The 23,673-nt window shown below is 53.8% G+C and overlaps 1 protein-coding gene across 2 annotated transcripts in view; it reads right to left on the reverse strand.

Annotated features, from left to right (window-relative positions):
• Positions 1-21,017, reverse strand: part of LOC119316708 (E3 ubiquitin-protein ligase GW2) — a 23,735-nt gene extending 2,718 nt beyond the window's left edge. The window contains exons 1-6 of one of the 2 annotated variants that reach the window (XM_037591070.1): positions 20,582-21,017; positions 18,812-18,863; positions 18,675-18,720; positions 18,494-18,575; positions 18,243-18,405; positions 18,047-18,149 (exon numbers count right to left, since the gene is read on the reverse strand). In XM_037591070.1, the coding sequence (XP_037446967.1) occupies positions 18,047-18,149; positions 18,243-18,405; positions 18,494-18,575; positions 18,675-18,720; positions 18,812-18,863; positions 20,582-20,779 (644 nt within the window). In that variant the 5' untranslated portion in view covers positions 20,780-21,017. The remainder of the gene's footprint in view (positions 1-18,046; positions 18,150-18,242; positions 18,406-18,493; positions 18,576-18,674; positions 18,721-18,811; positions 18,864-20,581) is intronic. The other variant, XM_037591071.1, reaches the window with a different exon arrangement.
• Positions 21,018-23,673: the final 2,656 nt, after the last annotated feature.

Here is a 23,673-nt window from a genome sequence, read left to right on the forward strand (position 1 = left end):
AACATCCCACCACGAAAGTAGGGTTTTTTCTTGTTGGGCTCTTTTTGGCTGCTTTGTTTGGCTTTGTCCATGTCATGACTAAATTCTCACCTAATTAAGGGAATGAGGTAAATCTTTTACTTCCATTTCAAAGTAAAACATGCTCATATTCAACCAAAAGATTATGGCTATTTTCTGTAAGACTATTAATTACTTAGTTTACTTTTTCCAAAAGCAACGCTTCCATGAGATGCTGATGAGAAGTTTTAGGTTTCAACATGAAAGGGGTCTAATTTTCTTTGAATTCCGTCCAGTCATACCCATACAGTCATAACCTACTACCTCCGTCCCAAAATATAAGACGTTTTTGCAGTTCATATAAGACATTTTGAACTGCAAAAACGTCTTATATTTTGGGACGGAGGTATATTTAATAAAGCTTAAGAGGTGAAAACCAAGATTCGGCCAAATGCTCTTTGGAACCTCAACTTCATTCTGGCTCGAGCATTTCCTCCCTACTCTATCAGTTTCTGCAGTTCCACGATTACAAAAGAGCCCCCTCGTTTAGTCCGAACTGAACAGATCCTGTCATTTACTAGTACGTAGCATAAAAAAAACCTATCCTGGTCACATTTTGTACCTTTCAGCAACTGAAGCATGGAGGCTTCAATTTGACAACCTAGCTCAAGGATAAGAGGTAATTTCAATTACTGAGATACTGATAGGCTTTAGTGTACACACCAGACAAAAGTAGTTAACCTGTTATGTGGGCCAACCCATCAAACGTGGAGTCTTATCTCTTAATTAGAGTGCTAGTTGATGAAGCAACTTTGTTAGGAAAGATTCCAGTCACTTTAGAGATCGTATTAGAATTTGAATATATTTACTGGCTTGTGTTGGTGTCGAGTCTTGCCTACTATATAAAGGGCCGACCCCTCTCAATACAGCAGGGAAGAATGTTGTCGTTTATTTTTATCTACTTTTCAGTAATTAGGGTTATGTCAGTAGAAGATCCTTCCAATTTGGTATCGGAGCCATCACGGGCAAAGAAATTGAGATCAAGGCAGTGGAGCAGATGACGATCATCACAAAGCAATTGGAGACCTTCACACGCCAACAAGCGGAGGACTAAGCGCTCCTCACCGGGCTGATGCAGCGCTTGACGGAGCTCAAGCAAAGGCCGCTGGCCCTGCCCCCACCGCCATATTCCATCGGCTGCAGCAGCCGCCCATGATGCCACTTCCCCGTTTGAGGCCCTCCTACCCAGCAACAACGCGCCCCTGGAGCTTCCCTTCGCCAACAGAACCTCTGGTATCCCTTTTTCCAGCAAGGGAATCGCCACCGTCGGCAGACCTCCACCCGCCAGGCAGATTGCCCACCCCCACTACCCATTCACTTTCCTGCTTTCCACCTTCTAATTCCCCTTGCAACACAACCCTGTGCCAACCGCTGCCAACCACCTCAGCCGTCAACACCCTTGTCGGGGGTGTCGTGCGACATATGCCAAAGGATGGCTTATCATGGAGGGGGCTAATAAGACGTCGCCGCTGCCAGGAAACGGGATGAGGCGAAGACATGCACGCCGGCGAATCTTACCCAGGTTCGGGGCTCTCCTAGGAGATAACACCCCTAGTCCTGCTCTGCGGGGTCTTCGCATGATCACTAACTCGACAAGAGTGGCTACAAGATGCTCCTCGAGCTGTTTCTCTACAGGAAGAAGAACAAGGCTAGCCCTAACTCCCTCTGTGTGTGTGTGTGTTTCTAAGAATTTGAACCCTTTGCATGGGTACCCTGGGGTTTATATAAGCCTACCCCCCAGGGGTACAATGGTAATCCGGCCAGGTGTGGGCCCAGGCCGTCAGTGTCTCTTGTGGCCGGCTTCTCCGCTGGCAGCTGGGGCCCCCCGACTGGTGGGCCCTGCCGGCTGTCTTGTACTTGACCGACAGGCCGCGCCCGCCGCTTGCGGGCCTTGCTAGCGGCACATCACTGTAGTCGTGCTTCTAATGACGCTTAAGAAGGGGAGGGCCGTTCACTGTAGCCACTCCCCATTTCTCCCGGCTGATGGTGCACAAACTCTTAAGAAGGGGAGGGCCGCCTGCTGGAAGCCGGCCTCTCCCTTAGCCGGCTAGCTGAGCTTGCCGCCTTCTGGCTTTCCATGGGCTGGTAGGACCTGCCGCTTGCGGACCGTACCGACAGCCCGTCATGGGAGCTGGGTCCCTCCTGTCTTGGGTGATGTCATGGGCGAAGGGGCTACAGTGCCGCGCCATGCGGGAGATCGCCAACCGGTACGGCGCACTGCAGCCACGACCCGCCCTGGATTTGAGGGTGGCAGGCTTCTTTGTAGCCACGCCTCGTCTCATCGCATTCATGGTGACTCGGACTTTGAGGGTGTTTGGGGCCGCCTGCTAGAAGCCGGCCCCTCTGGGGCCGCCTTCTAGGAGCCGGCCCCTCTCGCAACCGGCCGCTCGGACCAGCCGGCCACAAGAAGGCGGCGGTCAATCTCTGAGGCCTGAGGGGCGCAGTCGACCCCGATGTCTTGAAACGCCATGGGGGGCAGATGAGGCTACCCATGGCCAATAACTCCGACAGTAGTCCCCGAAGCTGGCGGGTCGCCACGGCTGACAAGGTGAAGGTGCCCCGGCAGCTTCCTACTCCGTAAAGTTTTGGTTGCTTGCGGGGTCCGTCTTCTGGAGTGCCGGCTGTCAGGAGCCGCCCGGGGCCTGACAAGCCGACTGGTGGAATTCGAACAGTCGCGGCGGGAAGCACGCGGCGCGCTGGCTAGGTGCCTAGGCTAGCCGCCCGCCGCATGCTCGCCACGCGGCGCTAGCTGGCCGGGCCAGCCCGCCAGCCCACGCTTGATGGGACGCATGAGCAAGCCGGGCCCGCCACTACCGGGCCTCGGCACGCGCGCGGATCCGCTGCGGCCGAGGCGGGCGGTTGGGATCCCGTGCGCTTTTACCACGCGCTGTAAGGTAAACGCGGGGCCGTGGGGTCGTGGGTGCAGTAAATCCCACGATCCCACGCCCCGCCCCCTCGGCTTCGTAGCAGAGGGCTATAAGTAGAGGGAGAGGGGAGGGGCAGTGGCACGCGCGCCCTCCCCTCACTCTTTCTTCTTCTCCACCGCTGCCGCACTCCTTGCTCGCCGTAGTGCTACCGCGGCTCATCGTCGTCGCCGAGCTTCTTCTCCGCCAACCCCCTTTCTTCTCCTCCGCCGCGAGTCCGCGCGCTCGCCGCAGTCCTCGAGTCGCCATGGAACGCTCCAGCGACTGGGACGGCTCCAACGTCCACAACGATCACCTCATCTTCCTCCACGACACACGGCGCCTGCCCGGCGTGGACCGCCTCAGGGTGCGCGTGCCGCCCGCCAAGGAAATCTCGCCGGCGCCGGAGGAAGGCGAGCGCGTCATCTTCCGCTCGCACTTCCTCCACGGCTTCGGCCTGCCGGCGAGTAACTTCTTCCGCGCCTTCTTGGACTTTTACCGACTCCAGCCGCACCACCTCACATCGAACACGGTGGTGCTGCTGTCGGCCTTCATCACCCTGTGCAAAGGGTATCTCGGCATCCTCCCCACCATCGAGCTCTGGGGAGCTTTCTTCTACAGCAAGCTCGGCACCGCCATCAGGGAGGAGGCGGCGCAGTGCGGAGCGTTCATCGCGGTGCGGCGTCCGGGTTCTAGAAACGCCTTCCCAGCCATCAAGCTGATCCAGTCGGTGAAGTTGTGGCAGAAGTCGTATTTCTACGTGAAGAACGTCAACCCGGCGCGCGACTTCATCAACCTGCCGCCCTATGCGGCAGGGCCGCCTGCCGAGCCTCGCGTCAACTGGGGTTTCAAGCCGAAACACCTGTCGGAAGACGCCTCCGCCGCCATCGCCCGCCTCAAGGTGATGACGGAGTCGGAGGGCCTCAAGGCGTCCGACTTGCTGGTCGCCTTCGTGGTGCGCCGGGTCCTGCCGCTCCAACGCCGGCCTCACATGATAAGCCAGATGAGCGGGCACCGAGATCCGTGCCGCACGTGCACCAAGAAGATGTCGACTGCAGAGGTGGCTCTCCTGGTGAACGAGATCGTGGACCTCAAGCTTGACGAGGGGAGGTGGCGCTTCGGCAAGCGGCCGTACTCCCGCGCCAACCCCCCGCCTATGGTAAGCTCCTCATTCTTCTTTCTTCTTTCTACCGGGTTCTGGTTTGCCGACTGACCGGGCCGACTGTGATGCAGATCCTCCCCTCCCAGCCGGACGCCGACATCGTCTACCAGCCGAACCAGGACGTCAGCGACGTGGCGGACCCCGACTTGGGGGCGGCCGCCCTGGAAGACGACGCCACAGGCGGCGGAGGAGGAAGAGGCGGCGTGGAGGACTGGCCGAACGACGATGAGGAGGAGGGCGAGGACGAGGAAGAGGAGGCGGAAGCGCCTCGCCGTCCGCCGCCTTCCCACAAGGCGGGGTCGAGTTCCTCTGCCGCTCCACCTGCACCTGGCGGCGGGCCTAAACGCCGAGGCGCGCTGCTTTTCGGCAGCCGCCCCAAGAAGCCCAGGCACTCGGCCGCCGCAGTCAAAAACACGGCCGCGGCGACCAAGCGACGTGAGGCTGCTGCGAAGGCGGCCAGGTTCCAGAAGGCCCCCAAGCAGCCCCCAATGGTGTCGGCGTAAGTCCTTAGCCCTTTCTTGTGTCTTTTTTGACTCTTTAATTTGTCGATTCTTTCTGAACCTCTTTTTTTATTTTTTTTATTTTTCTTCTGAGTAGGGCTCCGCTCTCTCTTGAGCGGTCGACCTCAGCCTCCGTTGTCAGGACGGCGAAGGTTTCCTCCAACACCCGTCGTATAGACCCAGCTGCCGACCTTCGGGAGGCACGGGAACGAAACGCCCGGGAGGTGTAGGAGAAGGAAGCTGCCGCCAAGAAGGCGGAGGCTGACAAGGTGGCCGCCGCCAGGGCGGCGCAGGCGGACGCAGACGCTGAGGCGGAGAAGCAGGCAGCAGACGCCGCGCGTCGCCGGGCCCCCCAACTCATCATCCCCCTACGCTCCACGCCGCCAGCATCGGAGATCCCGGCGCCGAGCCGGCGGTGACCAGCCGTTCATGGAGAGGGACAGCGGCGAGGCCGTCTTGCCGGAGATCGAGGCGCCGCCGACTGCAAACGCGCAAGGCGCCTAGCCGGCTGCCCAATTGGAACCACCAGCCGGAGGCGAGTTGGTGGTGGGGTCGGCTCTTGCGGCGCGCACTCCAATGCGCCGCCGTGCAGAGAAAGCAGCGTCGAGGCCGATGGAGATTGGGAGCGCCAGTTTGTCGGCACCCGAGGCCGAAGCCACCAGCGCCGCGCCAACAGAATGGGTGCGCGGAGGCGGGACGAGCGCCTTGATCAAGGCGGCGCAGGACGTTCAGGCCGACTTTAGGGCCGAAGCCGCCGCCCTCTTGCAATGCATGAAGGCGTTCGTGAAGACGCGGGCCGCCGTTCGGGTACGCGATTTGCTTTCTGCTTTTGATTTCTGTAGTCTCCGGTGGGGGCGCGCCAGCGCACCCACTGGGTGTAGTCCCCGAGTTCTGGGCCGGCTGCTGAGCAGGCGACCTGGAACTTCATAGTGGGTTCTTAGCTTCTGACTGACTTCCCTTTCGTTGCCTTGTTGCAGGACTATCACAACATTCGCGCGGCCAGCTTCAATGCTCACGTCCGAGAGCTCGACCGACGGACCGCCGACTTGGCGGAAAGCCGGAGTAAGCACTATCTTCTTCTCTCCGCGAGGGCGCGCCAGCGCACCCGCGGGCTGTAGTCCCCGAGATGCGGGCCGACTGCTGAGCAATCGGGCCGGATCTTCCCGGCAACTGCTCTTTCTTCTTTTCTTGATTGTTGATATTTTTCTTTTCTTGCTTTTTCAGAGACCAACGCCGCCTTGCAGCAGCAACTGGGCGAAGCCAACACCGCGCTGCGTGCCAAGGAGGACGAATGCAACATGGCGGCCCAGGAGCGCGACCGCCTGGCCAAGCAGCTGGCGGACCAGGCGGCGCTTCACAAGACGGCCCTGAAGCAGGCGGAGGACAACGAAGTCCGTCTCTTGGCCGAGTTCGAGACCGAGCGGTCAGGTTGGGCCGAGAAGGAGGCGGCGCTGGCTGCTGGCTATGGCCAGATTGAAGATATAGTCGATGGTGAGCTTTTTCTCTTCTTTCGATTGTTGGTCGTTTAAGAGAGCCAGCCTCTTGCTTCTGACTTGTTGTTTTTGCTTGTGCAGACTTCTTCCTCGGCCACTCTGTCGCTGCCAGCGAGGGCATTGAGGCTCGCCGCGAGGAGCGACAGGCGGGTGGCACGGAGATTGCCGCCGATGCCCCTCGGACTCTTGCCGAGCAGCTTCTCAGCATTCAGGCCCGCCTCCAGCCGGCCTACCGGATGCTTCGCCGACTGCAACGCGCTGGGGCCCAAGCGGTCGCCGCCCTCTGGCCAGACAGGCAAGCCCCACGCACCCCCAGTCGGACTGCCGACTGGCTAGAAGTGGCCGTCGGTCGTCTTTAAGGCGTGAAAGGGTTCCGCGGCCTGAGCAGGAGCGCGGCGGGCCTTGGAGTTCGCCAAGGCATGGTATCCTGGGCTAGATCTAGCCCAGTTGGCCACGTTACGGCTGGAAGCCGGCGCCGAGCTGGCGGCGATGGAGCGTGATCTCTCGATACGCGCATCGACGATTGCCGAGTACAATACTGGCGACTTTGTCCCTGAGCTGAACGAGAATGGCGCCGAAGCACCGCCAGAGTGGTTCGGTCTTGAACCCGGCTGACAGCGAGGACTCGGCAGAGGAGATCGCCTCCAGCGACAAGGGGGAAGACGAGGAGGACGAGGAGGACGAAGACGACGCGCCGGAGGTCGGAGCGGACGGCCAGCCTCGAGTCGATCGCGCCTCCAGCACCGAACCTCGTGCAAGCACGTCGACTGCTGCTGAAGGCGACCATCCCGAGGCTCACCAGCCGGCCACTCCACCAGCCGGCGCCGCCGACTCCGCCACCCTGCCAGACTCACCTGCTGCTCCTTTGGCCTAGGCTGCCAATTTATCTTAGCTTTTCCTGCTTAGTAATCTTTCGCACAATCTTTGTTAAATTTGCGCAATTCCACCCGCGGGGTGTATTCAAACTATGTTCAATGTTGGCCGAGGGCCTTTTGATATGTAAATTATTTTCCGCACAAGCTATGCTTTGGCCGAGTTCCAACTTCCTTGCTTTTTTATTCCTGGTTTTTTCCTTTGCCGTCCTCCCTAGGTACCTTCTTGCCAGCCGGACAGCCGTTCTGCGGACTGCCACCTGGTCAAGTATTTAACCTTTGCGGGAGAACAAGTGCTTTGACCGATTGAAATATTGCAAGCTAAGTAAGGAGCTAGCCGGCCGGCTGCTTAGCAGCCGGTTGGTGAGGCGAAGGACCGGCTTGTCCTATGTCAATGTTTTCGTCCTTAGCCACTTTTCATGTGAGCGCCATTTCTTGCCTTTACCTCTTGCCAAGCAAACAGCCGCTCTGCGAGCTGTGTCTTAAAGCAAGAGGGGGCGTAGGTGCTGACACACTACTTGTCCGACTGCAGGAGGCACCGACATAGTACAAGGCGGCAAGCCCCCCCGGGCCGACTAGTCGGACCCGGTTTCAGGCGGAGAAATGAAATAACACTTTTATGGGCAAAATACTTATCATATAGATAAAAGATGGGCAGTCCCCAAGTGCTCCTCGAGGGACCGGTAGTCTTCATACTTAATACAAAAGGTAGCGTGGTACATACTGCATCAACTGTAAAATCTTCGAAGGAGGTTTGCATTCCATGGGCGCTCTGTTTCCTTGCCGGAATCGTCCCTCTTGCGCGCCCTGGGCTTCTGGGCATCGATCAGGTAGTATGAGTCGTTGCCCAAGGCTTTGCTGATGATGAAAGGGCCCTCCTAAGGAGCCGAAAGCTTGTGCTGACCGGCTGTTCGCTGGATCAACCGAAGCACAAGGTCTCCCTCTTGAAAAGATCTTGCCTTGACCTTCCGGCTGTGGTAGCGACGTAGACCCTGCTGGTAGATGGCGGACCGGTTGAGTGCCAACAGCCGGCCCCTTCCAGCAGGTCAACGCCGTCTTCTCGTGCTTACTTGGCCTCCGCCTCGGTGTACATGGTGACGCGAGGTGAGTCAAACTCGATGTCGGTTGGGATGACCGCCTCGGCACCATACACGAGGAAGAAGGGGGTGAAGCCGGTTGACTTGTTCGGAGTGGTGCGCAGGCTCCAGAGGACGGACAGCAGCTCGTCGATCCAGCAGCCGGCCGAACGCTTCAAAGGCTCGACCAGTCGGGGCTTGATTTCGGACAGGATGAGGCCGTTTGCTCGCTCGACTTGGCCGTTTGACTGTGGGTGGGCAACGGACGCTAAGTCCAGTCGGATACCCTGTGTCGCACAGAAACGAGCCAAAGCTCCCTTGGCAAAATTTGTGCCGTTGTCGATGTTGATGCTGTGAGGTACGCCGTACCGAGTGGTGATGTCTGCAATGAAAGTCACAGCAGTCGAACCGTTCAACTTCTTGATTGGCTTTGCTTCTATCCACTTGGTGAATTTATCCACGGCGACGAGCAGATGAGTCATGCCGCCGCGTGCTGTCCTGAATGGTCCCACCATGTCCAGTCCCCAGACGGCGAAAGGCCAGGTAAGGAGAATGGTCTTGAGTGCAGAAGCCGGCAAATGCTGCTTTGAACTGAACTTCTGGCACCCCTTGCATCTCTTGACCAAATCTTTTGCATCTTCTAGGGCAGTCGGCCAGAAAAAACCATGGCAAAAGGCTTTGGCCCTAAGTGATCTTGAGGCCGCGTGGTGGCCACACTTGCCTTGGTGGGGTGGATATCTTTTGAGGATCACTTGGCCCTCTTCCGGCTCTACGCAGCGCTGGTATACATCAGTGACGCTACGCCTTACCAGTTCTCTGTTGATGATGGTGTATGTTGCTGCCCGATGTTGCACCCGTCGGGCCGAGATCTCATCATTTGGCAGCTCCTTGTTCACCAGAAAGTTGAGGATGGGCTGAGCCCATGATGGTGCTGAGACTTCCTTTGCTGTGAATACTGCCACTTGCACTGGGGCGGCTGGGTTGGGATGTGGCGGGCTGGAGTCGACCGCCGCTTGCTGTGTTGTTGCAGTCCCCGAGCCGACTGCTGAAGTCCCCGGGCCAAGATCTGAAGTCCCCAGGCCGGGTGCGACTGCTACAGTCCTCGGGCCGCCTACCGAAGTCCCCGGGCCGTCTGCTGAAATTTTGGAGCCGAATCCGACTGTTTCAGGAGCAGCCGGCACGAAGATAGAATCTGACTCTGGCGAAGGCTTGATGGACGGCTTGAGGAGTTGCTGAAGGGATACGCGGGCTGGTATGGCTTGCCGAGTGGAGCCAATCCGTGCCAGAGCATTTGCTTGCTCGTTATCGCTTCGTGGCACATGGAGGAATTCGCACCCATCAAAATATCCGCTGAGTTGCTGGACGAGAAAGCGGTAGCTTGCCATGTTTGCATCCTTGGCGTCCCAGTCGCTAGACGACTGCTGGACCACCAAGTTGGAGTCTCCGTAACACAGAATCCGGTGAATGCCGAGTTCTTTGGCAAGCCAGAGTCCGTGTATTAGTGCCTCGTACTCGGCCACATTGTTGGAGGCGGCAAAGTGGATTTGCAACGTGTATCTGAGCTTGTCGCCTTTGGAAGAGGTGAGGACAATGTCGGCTCCCAAACCGGTGCGCATCTTTGAACCGTCAAAGTGCATCCGCCAATGGGTGAAGTCCGGCGCTGGCGGTAGGTACTAGGTCTCAGCCCAGTCGACAAGGAAGTCGACCAGTACTTGGAACTTGATGGTGGTGCGAGGCTGGTAGAAGATGGTGTAGGGGGGCAACTCTATGGCCCATTTTGCCACTCGGCCTGAAGCGTCTCGGCTGCCTATGATCTCGGCAAGCGGAGCAGTGTAGACGACTGTGACAGGGTGCTCTTGAAAATATGGCTTCAATTTCTTGGCAGTAAAGTGTACGTGTAGCACATATTCTGGTAGTGGGGGTAGTTCTGCTTGGAAAGCCGACAGTACTTCACTTAAATAATATACCGGTCTCTGGACCGGCAGAACCTTGCCGTCTTCCTTGCGTTCGACCACCATGACCGTGCTGACCACCCGACTGATGGCGGCGATGTAGAGGAGCATGTGCTCCTTATCAGTCAGCGCGGCCAGGACAGGCGGTGTGGTCAACATTTTCTTGAGCTAGAGAAAAGCCTCATCCACCTTGTCATTCCACTCAAAATGATTTTCAAGAGTTGGTACAGGGGAAGGGCCTTCTCGCCCAACCGACTGATGAAGCGGCTGATGGATGCCAGGCAGCTGGTGAATTTTTGGACGTCTCGCAGTCGGGTAGGTATCTCCATCCTCTCGATGGCCTTGATCTTAGCACGGTTGCACTCAATGCCGCGTTCAGAGACCAAGAAGCCAAGGAGCTGGCCGGCTGGTACTCCGAACACGCATTTCTCTGGGTTGAGCTTGATCTGAAACCGGCGCAGATTTTCAAAGGTCTCCTTGAGATCTTCTAATAGGGTACCACGGTTCTCCGTCTTCACCACAATATCGTCCACATAGACGTGGGCGTTCCTGCCGAGTTGCTTGAGGAGGCACTTCTGCATGCAACGCTGAAAGGTGACGCCGGCATTCCTCAAGCCGAACGTCGTCGTCAAGTAACAAAAGGCTCTGAATGGTGTGATGAAGGCGGTCTTCAGGCGGTCTGCCGGGTTCAGCTTGATTTGATGATAACTTGAGTAGGCATCCAAGAAGCTCAACAGGTCGCATCCGGCTGTGGAGTCTATCACTTGATCGATCCGTGGCAAGGCAAACGGATCCTTGGGGCAGGCTTTGTCGAGACTGGTGTAATCGATACACATACGCCACTTGTTATTCTTCTTCAGCACAAGAACTGGGTTGGCAAGCCATTTTGGGAAGAAAACTTTCATGATGAAGCCGGCTGTCAATAGGCGGGCGATCTCTTCTCCAACAATTCTCCTCTTCTCTTCTGACAGTCGGCGGAGGGGCTGTCTGACTGGTTTGGCATCTGCTCTTACATGTAGCTTGTGCTCGGCGAAATCCATCGGAACACCCGACATGTCTTTAGGGGACCATGCAAAGATGTCCCGATTCTCACGGAGGAAGTCGACGAGTTCGCTTTCCTATTTGCTGTCAAGGTTTGCACCTATGACAGCGTACCTCTCCGGGTGCTCAGGGTCCAATGGGATCTTCTTTGTCTCTTTGGCCGGCTTGAAGGAGCCCTGGGTCTCCGACTCATGGCCACCACCCGGTCCAGGAGCTTCTTCTCGACCGCAATCACAAGGGACTCGGCCAGCCGGCTGCTGGCTACAGCGTAGGCGGCTGACTTCTTGTAGTCACCACTAATTGTAATAATGCCCTTAGTTCCTGACATCTTCATCTTGAGGTAGGCATAATGTGGCACCGCCATGAATTTGGCTAGAGCCGGTCGGCCTAGAAGCACATGGTACAGGCTCTCTAGGGCAACCACCTCGAACCAAATGGCTTCGCGGCGAAAATGATCCTTGTCTCCGAAGAGGACATCTATCTTGATCTTGCCGATTGGTGAGCAAGACAAGCCGGGCACAATGCCATGAAACACAGTCCGACTGGGCAGCAGCTGCTTCTCTTTGATCTTCAGCTTCTCCATGGTATCCCGGTAAAGGATGTTGATACTGCTGCCGCCATCTACCAGGATTCGGGAGAAACGAGCAGCTCGCCTTTCTGTTGCAAGGGTGGCATCCAAAACCAAGGCATAGGAACCCGGGGAGGGCATTTACTTCTGGGTGGTCGGCCCGGCTCCAGCTGATGGGCTTTTCAGACCAATGCATGAACTCTGGAGTAGTGGAAGCAACCGTATTTACTTCGCGGTGTTGTTGGCGCCGGCTGTGCTTATCGCTGGCCATACTGGTGAAGACGACATAGCGCCATGCTCTTCAAGGTAATCATCTTGGACTTGACCGACTGCTGGACGGGCGGCTGGCTGCTGAGGAGGCGGAGCCGGCGGGCCAGCAGGCGGAGGTGGCAGTCCTTCTCCCTTGGCGATGCGGACAAGCCAGTGACACCTCCGGATCGTGTGGTTGGACGGCTTCGCACCGCTGTGGAACTTGCAGGGGGCATCGAGAGTTTGCTCGAAGGAGAAGGCGGGCAACCAAGTCTTGCCGCCTTTCTGACGCTTGGAGGGTGGCTGCCCTTCGGGTTGTTGATCTTCAACAGTTGCCACCTGCCGGCTGGTGGAAGCCGGCTGGGGGGCTTTGCGCTTGTTGTCGTTCGGCTGCTGGCGCCGACTGTTGTCTCCAGCCGGTGTTCGAGGAGCCAGGGGGAGCACCTTTCCAGAAGTGTCCACCCGGAGCTCTGACTTCATGGAGGAGTCAGCCCTGGCGTATTTATCCGCTATGATCAACAGCTCGTCGAGGGTCGCCGGCTTGTCGCAGAGAAGCTGGTGCTTGAGTAAGGTGCCTTCTCGGCATCCGGCGGTGAAGTACTCGATATCTTGGACCTCATGCACTCCTTCGCAGGAGATGCGCAGTTCTGCCCATCGCGTCAGGTAATTGCGGGTGGACTCATTGGGGCCTTGGACACACAGCGAGAGTTGGCGAGGCTTGGGAGGCCGCTTGTAGGTGCTGGTGAAGTTTCAGATAAACACCTCGGTGAAGTTGTAGGGCTTGAGACTGTTCAGCCATGTCCGGGCCGTGCCCTGGAGCATGAGCGGGACGTACTTCACGGCAACGCGCTTGTTGCCGTTTGCTATGCTGACTGCCGTGGAATAATCCACCAGCCAATCCTCCGGCTTCACGGAACCATTGTACTTGGGCGTGTCCCTCGGGAGTGAGAACCCTTTGGGAAAAGGCTCGTCACGGATGCGGGGGCCAAAACAAGGCGGACCCATCGCGTCTTCTTCTAGCGCCAAGGATCGAGCCAGCCGGTCGATCCGGTGGCGGGCGTCATTCTCGCCGACTCCTTCTCGGCGGCCTAGCCGATCGCCAAGAGTCGAATGATCAACGGGCGGCGCGGAGACACGCCTCTCCCTTCGAGGAGGCGGCGGCAATGGATCATCGTTCCGTCGTTCGACTGCTCGAGGGCGGCCGTCTTGGTCGCGCTTGATGGTGATGCGAGTCCGGCTGCGACTGGCAGCCGGCTCCTTGTCTCGTCTGCGTCCGGGAGGTCACGACATGCTCTTGGCGAGGAGGTGGGTTTTCAACCCGTTGGTGAAGCTCTTCAGCGCGACAATCGGCTTCTTGCTGGGCAGCAGCCGCATCAATAAGCTGTTGGACGCGCTCCGTCATGTAGCGACGCTCGTCGCCCTCCAGATTATCCAGCTCATCTGCTGCCGCCTGGGCAGCACGTATGTTCTCCATTGGCATGACGTAAACCGGGTGGTCTACTCCAAACATGCTGGCGACGGCTCCGCCTCGCTGCCTGACCGTGCCTGCTCGGCTGGGCCCAGCAGCAGTCGGCGTGCCGTCGACAGCACGGTCAACTTCGCGCTGGAAGGCTTCAGAGAGGCGGCGCATGGTAGCCAACTTCTTGGCGTTCTCCACAAGCGAGACACGGCAGGCTTCCAGCGTCTCGGCGTCCGCATCTGCGCAATGGGCGTGGACAAGTCCCACATTGCCGCCTGCAATGGGTCCTGGCCGGCTCCTCCGGAGCCCCCATTGTGGCTGATGACAAGCACCTCTGTGACGGTGCTGCAGCCGCTGTCCGCGCGTGGGAGCAGATCATCGATGACCACCACGTTGGTGGGAAAAGCGTCGAGGCAGGCCGTGTCGGAGTCGACAAGCATCGGGTCGGTGGAGCCAATTGACTCCAGGTCAAAAGCCGGCTCGTTGGCGATGTGGAGCTGGTCGAGGAGGTTGACGAGGCAGCTCTCGGGGCCATCGGGGCCTGCGTCGGAGACAGGCTCGTCGGAAAGGCGGACCTCGCCAATAAGGCCGGCGAGGCAGCTCGCTGCGCATGCGACCTCCGCGCCGTGCAGCACGTCGGCGCAAACGGTGGGAAAGAAGAGGGTTCCCGTCCAGAAAAGACCTCCGGACGACGGTGCACCTAGCCCCACGGTGGGCGCCAAATGTCGGGGGTGTCATGCGACATATGCCAAAGGATGGCTTATCATGGAGGGGGCTAATAAGACGTCGCCGCTGCCAGGAAACGGGATGAGGCGAAGACATGCACGCCGGCGAATCTTACCCAAGTTCGAGGCTCTCCTAGGAGATAACACCCCTAGTCCTGCTCTGCGAGGTCTCCGCATGATCACTAACTCGACAAGAGTGGCTACAAGATGCTCCTCGAGCTATTTCTCTAGAGGAAGAAGAACAAGGCTAGCCCTAACTCCCTCTCTATGTGTGTGTGTTTCTAAGAATCTGAACCCTTTGCATGGGTGCCCTGGGGGGTTTATATAGGCCTACCCCCCAGGGATACAATGGTAATCCGGCCGGGCATGGGCCCAGGCCGTCAGTGTCTCTTGTGACCGGCTTCTCCGCCTCCGCTGGCAGCTGAGGCCCGCCGACTGGTGGGCCCTGCCGGCTGTCTTGTACTTGGCCGACAAGCCGCGCCCGCCGCTTGCGGGCCTTGTTGGCGGCTCATCACTGTAGTCGTGCTTCTAATGACGCTTGCTTGGTCAGGGAAGGTGTGGCTACAGTCCCGCCGCTTGGTGGCCGTTCATTGTAGCCACTCCCCATTTCTTCCGGCTGATGGTGTACAAACTCTTAAGAAGGGGAGGGCCGCCTGCTGGAAGCCGGCCTCTCCCTTAGCCGGCTAGCTGAGCTTGCCGCCTTCTGGCTTTCCATGGGCTGGTAGGACCTGCCGCTTGCGGACCGTACCGACAGCCCGTCATGGGAGCTGGGTCCCTCCTGTCTTGGGTGATGTCATGGGCAAAGGGGCTACAGTGCCGCGCCATGCGGGAGATCGCCAACCGGTACGGCGCACTGCAGCCACGACCCGCCCTGGGTTCGAGGGTGGCAGGCTTCTCTGTAGCCACGCCTCATCTCATCGCATTCATGGTGGCTCAGACTTTGAGGGTGTTTGGGGCCGCCTGCTAGAAGCCGGCCCCTCTGGGGGCCCGCCTTCTAGGAGCCGGCCCCTCTCGCACCCGACCGCTCTGACCAGCAGGCCACAAGAAGGCGGCGGTCAATCTCTGAGGCCTGAGAGGCGCAGTCGGCCCCGATGTCTTGAAACGCCATGGGGGGCAGATGAGGCTACCCATGGCCAATAACTCCGACAACCCTTTTACCACCTCCAGCCATCTCCTTACTTGCCATAGCCATCCCCTAACATCAATCTGGGCCACTTGGCACTCCCACTCTGCAGCCCAAATCCCACACCAATTTTTCACCCACCTATCAGCAAAAGCAACCCAACCATCAGCAGCAGCAGCCACAGATTTTCGCCGCCGCCTCTACCACCTTCATGCCTCCACCTGCCAACCGATTTCATACGCCGCTATGGCCATGCCCCCCTCCACAACCCATCTATGGATCCACCCGCCCTTCACCTCCCTTCTAACCCTGCCTAACCATCACCTCGGCTCTGATTCGGGTTCCATCATGCCCCGCTTCCGCAACCTTGAATCCCCAATATATGATGGCTTGGTCGACCCTCTTGGTTGGCTCAATAGGTGCGAGCAGTTATTTGTGGACAGCACACTGCAGCCTACCACCTCACCAAATGACGCTCAACTCTGGTACTTACAGCTCAAGGCGATTTCGGCATGCCGACATGGGAGTGGTCCAAGGAGGCTTGCCACGTTCAGTTTGTGTCGTCACTTCACGCAAATGCCTTGGGTGTGTGTTTGTGCGTCTGCTGTTCACTTCCTCGGTCACATACTACCAGTGGCGGAGCTACACACAAACAAAACAATGTCATGGCCCGCCCAGCCCTAGACCAATATACAAAGGGGTGTTGTACCAAAATTGGGAATCCCCTATAGCCTAACCCGTCTGGCCCGCCCAACATTTTAACTATAGCTCCGCCAGTGCAGACTACACTAGCAGGTTTCTAGCACTATGTGTCGCAACAATGAGCCATTAACACAGTCCCAACAACGGTTTCTGTACACAACAGGGCTGCCCGGTGGTCTTCGCATTGACGTCGAGCTTCAACGGCCATCTGACCTCCACATCCCCATCTCCTTCACCAAGGCCTATGAGCAGCGGCCTTACCCTCCAACAGCGTCATCACACCAGCCTTCTGGGCCTACAAGACCCTTCTGCCCCTCCGATCTTCTTGCAGTCAACACAACTACAATACCTTCCCCGCCAGCACCACTAGCACATGTTCTGTTGTGGACCACTCCAGAGCCAGCCCCGCCACGGCAGGTTCAGCGTCTCACTCAAGTTGAGTTAGCAGAACGCCGTCCTCGAGGCCTTTGCTTCAACTGTGACGAGATTTATGTTCGGGGTCACCTGTACGCGCAGCTTCTCTTCATCGAGGCTGATCACTACGACCAAGATAACTCCACAACTAGTAACACCCAAGGTCCCCGGGAAGGTAATTGATAACCTACAGCTTGCAGACAAGCTGTTTTTCAAGGATGGGAGAGATGTTGTGTGGGCCAGCCCATCAAAACATGGAGTCTTATCCCGAGTCCTAGTTGATGAAGCAACTCTGTTAGGAAAGAGTCCAGCCAGTTTAGAGATTGTATTAGAGTTTGAATAGATTTACCGGCTTGTTGGTCAAGTCTTGTCTACTATATAAAGGGGCTGCCCCTCTCAATAAAACAGAGAAGAATATGGACATTTACTTTTATCTACTTTTCAGTAATTAGGGTTATGTCAGTAGTTGATCCTTCCGTTACCATTTCTGTTTTGGACCGATAGGACTTCCACAACGAACCACAAGCTTGGTGTAATGATGAGCATCCTACCAGTTTAGCCATCAATCCAACATGACACATTACACAAAGAGATGCTACTGGTCTATGCAATCTGTCAGTATTTGAAACTTTCAGGTCTGAACTCTCTAGTGTTGTAATGTGCAAGAAAGTCCCCAAAAAGAGAAGGTCGCTCCTTTTACAAGTGTGTAGAGAATTTTTGTGCTAAATTAATAACCAAAACTGCCTGGCGTTCACCCTTGGGTTGAAGATCAACTATTCATTTACATAGAGAAGGTACAAATATAGTTTAAGGTGTAGCGGTTAGGTCAACAAGGTTTGGCACACCCAACGACCAACATATAAACATTGTTTTGCCGCAAAGGCCAACCTGTCTGGTTTTCACCCTGGGGTTGAAGACCAATTATTTTATTGCACTCATAGGGAAGGTAAGAATACAGTGTTGATGTGTAGCCGTTAGCTCAACTGGGGTCGGCACACTCATTGTTTTCCTGCATAGGCCAACTACAGAGCATTCAATCTGAACAGAAAATGACTTCAAAAACTAATTCCTTCTTAAGATCGTTCCCCTCGAACAAAATTGTACAGAATTGTTCGAAATGATTGCTTTGTACCAATTATTCCACCACATTCATAGAGAAGGTCAGTATATGGTGTTCAAGGAAGATATTAGCCACGTTGGGTTGGCACACTCAAAGCATGATCAAAATACAAGTATTCTTTCCCGCATTGAGCCATTGACTAACTAAAGAACATTCAATTTAGACAGGAAATAACTATAAACTCCACTTGTGATTTTTAATAAACTAAATCATTTTGTAATAATCATAGAATAAGGCTCCATATCCAGTAGGAGCCAACCTTACAGTAACTCTAGTGCTATGTTAACTTGAATGGTGTAGACCAGGGTGGATTACACAAACGATTGGAATGCAGAATGCAAGTGTAAAGTGAAGACATTCAGGGTCAGAAGTCCAGCAGCTCTTGGTGGTAGGCCTGCCATCTATATTCGATTCAATGGTCAGTCATTGTTATCTACATTTAATCCAATGGCTAGTACTTTATGCTTCAGATACTCCCTGCTTTTAGAGTAGCTGTCATCTGATGTGTAGTATATAGCCTTTTGGAACAGTTGGTACGAATGGCATATGGATTTTCTTGCTAAAATGAATTTGTCCAACAATATGAGCTTCGGTAAAGTATGATGGAACATAAAACATAAAACAACATACCGAGTATGCCTAGAATGGAAAGACCGCATGTTAGCCTGAGCAGAACATGAAGGCTCAGACGAACAACATTCAGTTTCTTGCTGGGTACATTGGTACGATGGCACTGCAACGAACATAGTAAATTGTAAGTTATCAGATTAAGCTACAGAAAAATTGACATTATTAAATGTGTACATTTGTCGTATCTAGTGCAGACCTGAATAGGATGTGCTGCAAATATCTCGATACTCCACTTCTGTTGTTGGAGCGATTGTTCTGCTAGAAGAGCACCTACTCTGTTTTCTTTTCATCTTATCCTCTTCGTCTTGAAGTGCTTGCTGCCGCACCCTCATCTGTGCTTCAATGACTTTCTGTTCTTCCTGTAACAAAATTTATACAAGATAAAGTAAATGAATTTGGCTTTCTAATATCAACACAAAAACAAACACATTAGGGAATAAGACTTACAAATTGCTCTATGCTCCTTTCCTCCTTTGTCTTTACACCACGATACTCCACAGCATAGTTGGGGGTTTTGCAGAATGGGCATCTTTATTGGTTAAGTGTTACCGTGAGAATTGACAAGGCCCATACATTACTTACCAATACAGGATATTTGAAACAAGAACAGAGATGGTATGAAGGATACTGTGTAGGTCGAGCAGTATGAGTTGGTTTCATTTGAAGAAAGCACTCTGCAAAATACCAAACAAGACATGTAAGGAAATTTGCACCTAACAAGTAACACACAATCACTGGTAGTAGCTAGTAGGACAGATACATTACCTGTACATATCCCTTTCGAGCAACATTTTGATCGGTTAAGGCTTGGGTAGTACTACAATTAAGAAAAAAAAACATGCATTTTTTAGGACAGGGGAAATTACAGTGGTTCCCAAATTAGGAGAATCTTATTAACAAGTTAAAAAACTCGGGACATGGTAGAAGTGCTAAATAACAGAAACTCCTATAATATAATGTCCATCTTTGCATTCGACAAATTCATGTAGAAATTTTGAGATAATGATAAAATGTAACAGAATTGCAGACACAATCCAATTGTAGTAACACTAATTGCAGTAATGATTAAACTATAGTAGCATTAAACATGTACTTGGTGACACATAAATGCACGCAAAGTCGATACCATTTTCAGTTTTCAAGCAAGATAGAACTATCCAAAGTATCCTGGAAACTGAAGCAACGGCTAAACCCATTCACCAGAATCAGGCACTTTACGCAAGCCGGTCAAGAGCACTTCTAGTACCAAAAGATTCAACATAATGAACAGTTTTACCACAAGAACTCTCTAGAGTCTATAAAGATTTCAATCGAAGGTGCAATATCTCAGACCAATTAGTCAATCATTTCTTTGTGAATTAGTCAAATTATACTCCTTCCCACTAGCGTTAAGAGTTAGTCTTGTCATATACCAAAGAGATGCATGAATGGTAGAACAAGTCAATTTGAGTATGGAAAAATGTATTAGGATAATCCTTGTGTCCTGTAGTCGCAGACTAGCAGCCCTTATAGGTATTTTGGTCTTAGGTGGCTTATATAGTAGTTAAGGAAGACAAGATAAGGTGAGCTGTAATAGCTAGCTGTAGTTTCCAGGGCACAAAGCTAGGCTGAGCTGTGTGGGTCGGCTACTGTAGCAGTCAGCTATTGTAGAACTCCCCTACAGCCTACATAAGAAGCAGGCACCCCATATGTAGAATGAAGCTTGTAGTACTTGAGATATCAAATAAAGCTTCCTACTAGTGGTAAGCTCTTTGTGTACGTGGGTGTGAAGCACATCTCTTTAGAGAGAGTCCTGGGCAGCAGCTAGAGAGCTAGTGATTCTAACAATTGGTATCCGAGCCCTTTGTCTTAGCTTGAGTGAGAGATGGAGAAAGGAGAGATTGTTTCCCTTAGATATCCTATGCTCACAAAGAGCAGCTACTTGGCATGGTCCATCAAGATGGAGTTTGGAATGCTGCTTTGTGTTGAGCCAAAAGATCCTAAGGTACCCACAGAGGAGAAGAAGGATCAAATGGCGTTGGCGGCCATTTACCAAGGGGTACTAGAGGACATGCTCTTCCTGGTGTCTGAAAAGGAGAATCATGCACATGGGTGCTGAGCGCATGAAGGATTCCAAGATACAAACTCTCAAGACAGATTGGCTGATGCAAACACAGGCACCTAGCACAAGTGCTACTACGTTTTGCAAAGAAAAGGTGTTAACGAATTGTGTTACTTAATGACGAAAATTACAATTAAATCGTGCCTAGGTTGAGTGAAATTGTAAGATTCAAAGACATGAATTAGAAGGCATTGAGTACAATCACGTGAATACTCATGCACCTCCTCCCTGACGGGCTCACGGCAGCGGCACTCTACGGCAGAACAAATGCAACTACTACTAATGGACCTAAGCAATACGCAGTGACGCATCAAACGTACGTTCCATCCCAATGAGATGCAAGCCACCGTGACCAGGCGGGGCACTCAAGCAACCACCAACATCTGGAATTTGCGGGTGGGGGAGAGACTGGGGAGAGGATAAAGATCTGTTACCAGGAAGCAGATGGGGCACTCCTCCAGGTCACCCCCCGCGGCGTCGTCAGCCCCCGGGTAGCAGGGCGCGAGCTTGGCCTCGAGGATCAACTTGCGTAGCTTCTTCTGGTCGATATCCCTGTGCTCGTACAGCCCCTGCGGCCTCGTGTACCGCTCCTCCACCCCGGCCTTCCTCCTCCCTCCTATTCTGTTCCCCATCCCTCCCAGATCTAGCCTCCTCCGCCGCCGCCGCCGCCGTCGCCGCCGCCGTCGCCGCCGCCGGAGACGAAACCCTTGCCCCGCGCCGCCTCACTGTAGATACATACGGTATACGCACTCGTACGCGATGCTGCGGGGCTTGGGGAGCGCCGAGGCGAGGTGGGATTACCCTGTTTTAAAAATGCATTTCCCCTCGGGGTGGGAGAACAGGGAGGCAAAGCAAAAGAGAAGGCGCACGCGACACTCGACGACAACACAGCTCACTAGGCTTCGGCTTCTCTGCCGCTGGCCCGCTGCGCTGCAAGAGATACACCTCTCGAAAATCTTCCCAATTAGTTTTGTGACACGTAGATTCTGGACCATCGATCTGTGTCACAATTTAGAAACATGTTTTTTTTAATTAATTTAGGAACATGTTTGTGTATATCCCCTATCCCATGTAACGCTTGATAAACATAGGTAATGCTTTCGTAAATGGGAAGCGACATGATGAGTGCATCACCGAGGGCGCATCACCTACCCCTTCATCTTTCCTCTAAGCGAATATGTGATCTCTACTTTTAAAGAAGGACTTGGTAGCTTTCACTTTATGATTATTTTCGTCCGATTTATTTTCGTCTCACCCTTCTCCACTCATACGATGTTCTTTCCTTATCGATTTTTCTTACCACGCCGGTTTTCTCTCGTCCTCTCTTTGATCCGAACATCCCCTCTCTCTTCTCGCGCGAGCTAGGGTTTGTTGCGAGCTGTTGTACGGGATCTCATCGACCCGACAGGCCTCCTGCCGCTCCGCCCTTCGCTTCCCTCATCACTGGCACGTCCTCCCCTCCCGCGGTCCATAGCACCAGCCCTTTCTCCCCCCCCCCTCCTGCATCCACCTCTACCCTTGCCACTCCTCGGCCTTCCATGGTGGAATCTGCCGCCTCCTACTCGTGCTCCGGTCTGCCGCAGCCACGCATGGACGGTTGCTCACGATCTGCATGGATCCCTTCGCCTTGGCTGCCGCCGCTCGTTGATAGTGGCCACTGCCGAGGAGTACAACGTCCGCTAAGGGCACATGATTTCGGCAGTCGAGATGAACATGAGCGACCACTATCACCATTCATAGCATAAGATATCTTGCTGATTTGATCTATTTTGGCTAGAGCACATGGAATCAAACCCGGGGGAATCAATTTGCTATGTTCACCACATTGGCTATAAGGAATTTATTATCTCTGTTTTATTTGCACGATACCCAAACCAGAGGTAACGTTTTTCATGACTTTTAAATTCTGTACAAGGCATTCTCATGTCTAAATACTAGAATTTTGTGTTCATTGCTAAATCGTTCATAAGGGGTTCATGTAGTGCTTTTACTCGTGTTTCTCGTTCATGATGTGCATGTGCCGCAGGCCCGACATGGAAGCAGAAGGTAGGAGGAAACAGGCGGGTTGTCGGGGACATCGGCAGCATTGTCCATGTGACCACACCCACATCCTCGACGGGTAAGAAAATCAGCGCAAGGATCGAATCATGTCATGTTTTTTTTGTTCTTCCATTCTTTGTACTGAACTGGATCTAGTCTTGGTTGCTGAAACAGCAAGATCCAGATGCCGGCGGGGATCAATCGCCAATCGCCGGGAGCTTCGGCGCCTAGCTCTTCAAGAAGGCTCAGAATGATCCATCTAAGGTACGAAAAGAACCCCCTTTGTTGCTCCTACATGCTTCAAAAAGCAATTTCCTAATGAAGGCTTGTCAGAACTTGGGGGTCCAAGGGCTTTACAAATGACACCAACATTTTGATCGTACAATTGAAGGAGTTCTTAAGTTCTTCTTAACTTACCATTGCTAGAGGAACTAGATAAACACTCTAGGAAGTATCGCTAACAGAGTGGTGCATCAAGGGGATGAGCAAGATAGGTAGATACCATATGTTACTTTGCAAGCAAAATTCCAGGTATAAATGTAAGTGCATCTAGTGCCCCTAAGTGGTTTTGGAGTATTGAAGACAAATGGGTTAAGGGACTAATGTGTTTGTGATGTGGAGCATCCTACAGACATCACCATGTCAAGAGTTCGTTTGGCAAGTGACACGTGCAACATCTACTTCACGTACATAAAGGTGACTCATCTCATTTACACGTGTTCACTTGACCCCTTCGAGGATGGTATACTACTTGACACTCCTCTTGTATGCATATATAGGTATTGTCATAGCTTTATGGATGACGAGGAGTCCAAACACAAGAGTACAACTACACCATCCGGGAGGGAAGCATGGAAGAGAAGGAAGAAGATGATTGTGCCAGCCCAGGAAAACTGGTACAACTAGTCCACTACCGGTCAACAACCGGTCCACCGGTACAACCGGTCCACTACTGCTTCGCTTGGACACCTTACTGTAATCGAGCGGTACAAGACCGGTACCACCCGATAGTTATAGTACAACCGGTACAACCGGTCTGTCTGCATGTAGAGTTGGCCAAGTGGCCTTCTATCTTTCCCATTCTGCCCCTCACTTACCCCTTCCTGGCTAGGACTATATATACTCTTTCCCCACCTCATTTCTAGGGTTAGCTAAGATTAGAACTCATATCATAGAGCTTAGCTCATGTATCTCCCTTTGTGGGATTCCTCTTGTGAGAGAGAAGACTCCATTGGAGTGCAAGGCCTCCTATGGAGAAGATCCCTAGTGGATGCAAGACCTCCACATGTGGAGAAGGATTCCCCAAGTGAATCATCAAGAGCCATCTCTCCTAGATATTTGGATGAACTACCTTGTATCTTTATTTCCCTTGTTGTTCTTGGATCTTGATGCGCCTCTTGTATTGCTTGTGATTTGAGGAGTACCGGGAGTGAATCTTGTCCAATAGAGTGTTTCCCCCTTTGATTTCTCCATGTTTTCCCTTCGT

The sequence above is a fragment of the Triticum dicoccoides genome, chromosome 6A, assembly GCF_002162155.2.
Source record: "Triticum dicoccoides isolate Atlit2015 ecotype Zavitan chromosome 6A, WEW_v2.0, whole genome shotgun sequence".
Lineage (NCBI taxonomy): Eukaryota > Viridiplantae > Streptophyta > Magnoliopsida > Poales > Poaceae > Triticum > Triticum dicoccoides.